The 6,189-nt window shown below is 50.5% G+C and overlaps 1 protein-coding gene across 1 annotated transcript in view; it reads right to left on the reverse strand.

Annotated features, from left to right (window-relative positions):
- Positions 1-6,189, reverse strand: part of LOC107109464 (unconventional myosin-Ie-like) — a 72,634-nt gene that overhangs the window by 25,092 nt on the left and 41,353 nt on the right. The window contains exon 17 of the mRNA XM_015410094.1: positions 4,925-5,023. Coding sequence (XP_015265580.1) covers positions 4,925-5,023 — 99 coding nt within the window. The remainder of the gene's footprint in view (positions 1-4,924; positions 5,024-6,189) is intronic.

A 6,189-nucleotide genomic window follows, 5' to 3' on the forward strand; every position in this document is an offset into this window, starting at 1 on the left:
GCTCTTCACTACCCGAAGGAGTCTCAGAGCAGCTCACAAACTCCTTTCCCTTCCCCTCCCCACAACAGACGCCCTGTGAGGCAGGTGGGGCTGAGAGAGCTCTTGACAAAACTGCTCTTTTTCAAGAACAGCTTTTATCAGAGCTACGGCTTGCCCAAGGTTGTCCAGCTGGCTGCAAGTGGAGGAGTGGGGAATCAAACCCGGTTCTCCCAGATGAGAGTCCGTGCACTTCACCACTACGCCAAACTGGCTCTCAAGAATACCAGAGGAGAATGAATGAGGGATGGTGGTCAACCGCCTGTCAGGGGAGTTCTTTCTTGATATTTATTTCTTAACAAAACTGCCTGCTTTGTTAGCAAGAAAGCCTCGAGGGGAACTTTTTCTCTCCCAGATTGAACTCGGAGAAGAAGGGGAGGTTGTAATCGAGTTTTGAAAACGGCCCGAACACCAAACCCCTGGACTTTGGAGACCCCAGAGAGCCACTGCCAGTGGGCAGAGACGGCATCTATTTATCTATTTTACTAGACTTATAGGCCGCTCCAATTCCCTGCCAAGCAGGGCTCAGGGCGGCTTACAGCTATCAAAACACAATACATTCGACATAAAACAGTTGCAAAATCCATGTTATTGTAATTTAAAACCTAAAGCTTCTTTACTGCATCAGACAAAGGCCTAGTATCCATCACAGGTGGAACAGCTGGGGGCAGCCAGCACAAAAAGAAGGAAAGAGAGAGAAGGAGAAGAGATTGGATCTATACCCCACTTTTCACTACCCGAAGGCGTCTCAGAGCGACTCACAATCTCCTTTCCCTTCCCCTCCCCACAACAGACACCCTGTAGGTAGTGGGGACTGAGAGAGCTCTTTCCAGGACTGCTCCTGAGAGAACAGCTCTGAGAGAACTTGTGACTGACCCAAGGTCACCCAGCTGGCTGCATGTGGAGGAGGAGCGGGGAATCAAACCCGGCTCTCCCAGATTAGAGTCTGCACTCCTAACCACTACACCAAAACAAGGGGGAAATAAGGGGGAAGGGAGGCCAGCAGATCTCTCTAACCCAGGGGTGTCAAACTCATTTGTTATGAGGGCCGGATCTGACATAAATGAGACCTTGTTTGGGCCGGGCCACGTGTGTCATAAAATGTAATGCCAGGTAGCGGAGATATTAACTTTATAAAGGACACAAACACAAAGATTTTTCTTTTACTTAAAATAAAAACATGCTTAAAACATGAGCTCTGTAAGCCGCAAACCTACTTTTGATTTATCGACATTCAGCACAGAAATCTCATGCTCAGAATTCTGAGTGTAGGACCCAGGGGAAAACATGAAATGGCTGAGCAATTAAGAGAGTCTGGCGAAGCAAGCTATGATGCAGCAGCAGCACCAGAAGCAGGAGATGGCCAGTTCCACTGCAGGCCTGATGGAAGCCCCTCCGGGGGCCTGATCCGGCCCCCGGGCCGCATGTTTGACACACCTGATTGAATCGTACTGGGTTAGATGGACTGCCTTGTTATGAGGTAGCTTTGTAGGTTCTCCAAGAAGATTCAGGAACTCTCTGGGTGGCTACAGAGTTCAGACAGAAAATGGTTCTCTTTGAAGAGGAAGCTGGTTGCCCTAGAAAACGGCGGCCCAGAAGGGACTTATTTCGCAGACTAGTAAGACCCAGGCATTCCCTAGAAAGGGACCAGTTGCTGGAGATGATTGCAGGGGTCTCACTGTTTCGGGCAGCGGTTCCCAGCCTTTTTGAACTCGTGGGCACATTCGGAATTCTGACACAATGCAGTGGTAGGTAGGCAGGTATCGGCCCCGGTCACACGGCAAAGTTGCCGCGGGGGAGGCACGGAAGGTGGGCGGATTATCCGGGCGCGATCACACCCCAACATCTGGGAAGTGGAGCACACCCGTGGCGTACCGCCGACAATACGCATTTAAAAACTAGTACCTCCAAGGTACTAGTAAACATTTGCCACGGGCCGCCTCCAGATGCCCGTGGTGTGATCGCACCGGTGCGCGGCATTCCCCTCCGGTCCCTCGTTTACCCGCAGGCGCCGAGGGAAGGATCCGTGGTGTGCCGCCGGCACATCTGATCGCGTAATCACGAATCAAACTGCGCCGGGGCAATTAGACACGCCTCCCCCCGTGATATCCAGCCCGTGTGACCGGGGCCATTGCTTCATTGTATATGGCCATAGGCCTTCACAATATCAAAACACTCTCAGAAATATATACATTAACATATAACAGAATGCCTCAACATCTTATTTAAACGTCTAAAACACCTGTCAAAATTATCTCAACCTCTGGTCATTGAAACCAATAAGACCTTTTGAGATCGCTCACTCGGTTGCAATGGTACGATGCAGCGGGCACCTCCGCAAAAAGGCTGTTGCAAAATGGCGGCCGCAGGCAGCGGGGCCGGCCACAGAACGATTGCCAAAACTTCATGTTAGTCGTACAGGATAGATCCTTGTGCTGTGGTGGCAGCCACTGCCGAAGCCGTGTTTTAAAAAGTCTTGATAGCCAATCACATCTCCAACAGCCAGTCGGAAGCCTTGCCGGACATAAAGCCCTGTCCGGTCCCACCTACTTCCTGTACACAGGGCCGGATTAACCATGAAGCAGACTAGGCACGTGCTTAGGGCACCAGGACCAAAGGGGGCACCACAAAGTTGGGAAAGGGGTGAAAAGAACGTTATGTAGCCCAAGCTTGGCTTAGTTTGTACAGTCGATTGTGTTATCCTATGAATAAATTTTTGTATTGCTGCAACCTGTATTGTCTATATGGTCAGACAGGTCAACAACTGAAACGGACCGGGTCAGTGTGGAAAGGAGGGGGGCACCAAGATTGGTCAGTGCTCAGGGCACCCGTGAGCCTTCATCCACCGCTGCCTGTACACACTTGGCGGGCACCAGACAAGGTGTCGGCGGGCGCCTTGATGAATCCGGGCACCATGTTGGGGTCCCATGGTTTAGGGGGTATTAAATTAGTCGCACACATCTCCCTCTCTTCAGAGAACGATGGGAATGGTTGTTCTGTCAAGGGGGACTTTAGTGTCGTGGTGAAGTGCGCGGACTCTAATCTGGGAGAACTGGGTTTGATTCCCCACTCCTCCGCTTGCACCCGGCTGGATGACCTTGGGCAAGCCGTAGTTCTGATAAGAGTTGCTCTTGAAAAAAAGAGCTGTTTCTGCCAAGAGCTCTCGCAGCCCCACCGACTTCCCAGGGTGTGTCTGTTGTGGGGAGGGGAAGGGAAAGGCCGCTCTGAGGCTCCTTTGGGTAGTGAAGGGTGGGGTATAAATCCAATCTCTTCTCTTCTTCCTCTTCCTCTTCTTCAGTTTGGTGTCGTGGTTAAGTGCGCGGAGTCTAATCTGAGAGAACCGGGTTTGATTCCCCACTCCTCCACTTGCACCTGGCTGGATGACCTTGGGCAAGCCATAGTTCTGATGAGAGCTGTTCTTGAAAAAAGAGCAGTTTCTGTCAGAGCTCTCTCAGCCCCACCCACCTCACAGGGTGTCTGTGGTGGGGAAGGGAAGGGGAAGGAGATGGTCAGCCGCTCTGAGGCTCCTTTGGGTAGTGAAGGGCAGGGGATAAATCCAATCTCTTCTTCGTCTTCTTGAACAGAGACGGATTCCCAGCCCCCAGCCCCGGCAAACTGCAATTCATACAACTCTTTGGGAGGACAATCCACAACTGTGAAGTTGGTAGGAGCCCTTCAGATGGGAATGGTGACGAGTAGCAGATTAGTCCGTCTGTTTCAAAATGGGGACATATGCGGGGTGGGTGGGAAGGATCAAAGCAATTCCCTACAGGGGACATGGAGACATGGTGAAGTCACTTTTGGCACGAACTGCCAGTCGCCAGCGATGCCAGAGGCTCTGGTATTTGGGCAAAAGCTCTATGGTAAAAACCCAGACTCCAAAGCATCCTGCATTGCTAGCAATGTGCTGACATCGCTTCCGGTGCATGCCAGGAAGCGTGTCAATGTTCCCTCTAAGCTGTGGATCTTGTGAGCAAAAATTCTACTTCGTGAGCCACTGGCATTAAATTTGTGAGCGAGTGATTTGGCTACTGCATAAATCAGTTTGCTCTGGAGCCTTCCTGAGCTCAGACAAAAATCTGTGAGCTGGAGGTTAAAAACTGTGAGCTAGCTCACACTAACTCAGCTTAGAGGGCACACTGGTGGGGGTGCCAGGTCCTTCCTGGCAACAGGTGGGGGATGGGGGGGAAAGACGGCAGCCTCGGTAGAAAGACGGCAGCCTCAGCCACGTTGCCGACGTTGCACAGGAAGTGACATCATCACGCCAGTGACTTCTGGGTGACTCTGGTATTTGGGCAAACACTCTATGGTAAAACCGGCTTCTACCATAGCATTTTTTGCCCGGAGCGTCGCCCAGACGTCCGTGATTTGATGATGTTACTTCCTGGGTGATACCTGGGCTTTCTTTCTACTGGTAAGTCCCCCCGCCGGTCAGCTGATCGACGGCTGTGGGGCTGGGCCTGGCAGCAGGGGATCTCCGCCTCTACCAGAAGTAAAGTGAAGTTGCTGCATTGCCAGTTTAAGCCTCCCCCCCCCCGCCTGGTAAGTCCCCCCACTGGCCAACTGATTGAGTCCCTTCCCCTGACATAAGAGGCTACACTCCTTCCTCTCTCCCCCATCCCCTCCAGCAGTTTCCAACATAAAAACGTGGAGAATGTTTTCCTTCCTTTCACTACATCTGAGGAAGTGAGCTCTGACTCAAGGAAGTTCATGCCGGAATAAATAAGAAGTCTTTAAGGTTCTTTTTTGTTTTGCTTTTTTTGTGGCCGGTTGGCAGTGCCAGACGGGGTGCCTCTCCATCTGGGCAAAGAGAAGCTGAGGCCAGCTGAGAATAGCTCACCGGGTGGGAGCTGGTGGCCATCACCCCTTTCTGCCCTGCAAGTCTTACCTGTGGAGGAATTTCTGGAAGGCCCTCCGGTAAGCGTAGCCAGCTCGGCGCACCCGGATGTTCTCCCGCAAGCCCAGATACTCCACCTGGTGCTTCACCCTGTTAAGTAAGCAGGGATCCATTTAGCTGTTTATTGACTCTATTTATAGCCCACCTTTCTTGTCGGTAACAACATATAAAACAATGTAGTCCGACAGCGGAAGACATCCAATAAACAACTCACTGGGATTGTAAAATAGAAAACAATTCAGAGAAAAAGAAGAAACAACCAGTTTAGGACATGACATACCGTAAACAATGCAGAAGAGGGATTTTAAAAAGCAGGAGGCTGTAACATACCGTAAACAAGGTAGAGGAGGGATTTTAAAAAGCAGGAGGCTGTAACATACCGTAAACAACGTAGAGGAGGGATTTTAAAAAGCAGGAGGCTATAACGTACCGTAAACAAGGTAGAGGAGGGATTTTAAAAAGCAGGAGGCTATAACATACTGTAAACAATGTAGAAGAGGGATTTTAAAAAGCAGGAGGTTATAGCATACCGTAAACAAGGTAGAGGAGGGATTTTAAAAAGCAGGCGGCTATAACATACCGTAAACAATGTAGAGGAGGGATTTTAAAAAGCAGGAGGCTATAACATACCGTAACCAAGGTAGAGGAGGGATTTTAAAAAGCAGGCAGCTATAACATACCGTAAACAATGTAGAGGAGGGATTTTAAAAAGCAGGAGGTTATAGCATACCGTAAACAATGTAGAGGATAAATTTTTAAAAGCAGGAGACTACAACATACCGTAAACAATGCACCAAGAATACAGAGCATCCCTTGCCCCAGACCAAGAGTTCCTATCCATACCTTGTGGCTAATGGCCACTGATGGACCTCTGCTCTTAACATAAGAACATAAGAGAAGCCAATGTTGGATCAGGCCAATGGCCCATCTAGTCCCACACTCTGTGTCACACAGTGGGAGATACCACGTGCAATCAGGAGGTCCACCAGTGGGGCCAGGACACCAGAAGCCCTCCCACTGTTGCCCCCCCCCAGCACCAAGAATAAAGAGCATCCCTTGCCCCAGACCGAGAGTTCCTATCCATACCTTGTGGCTAATAGCCACGGATGGACCTCTGCTCCAGAACCTGACGTGGCTCAATGGCCAACAGCAACTCTTGCACACACATACAGAAAGACCAGGATCTTGCGGGCATGCCAGTGGGAGAACTTGTCAGTCGAACCCTACCTTCTCCTTCCACAGAACTGTTGGTCTCA

The sequence above is a fragment of the Gekko japonicus genome, unplaced genomic scaffold (genome assembly GCF_001447785.1).
Source record: "Gekko japonicus isolate JY-2015 unplaced genomic scaffold, Gekko_japonicus_V1.1 scaffold424, whole genome shotgun sequence".
NCBI lineage: Eukaryota > Metazoa > Chordata > Lepidosauria > Squamata > Gekkonidae > Gekko > Gekko japonicus.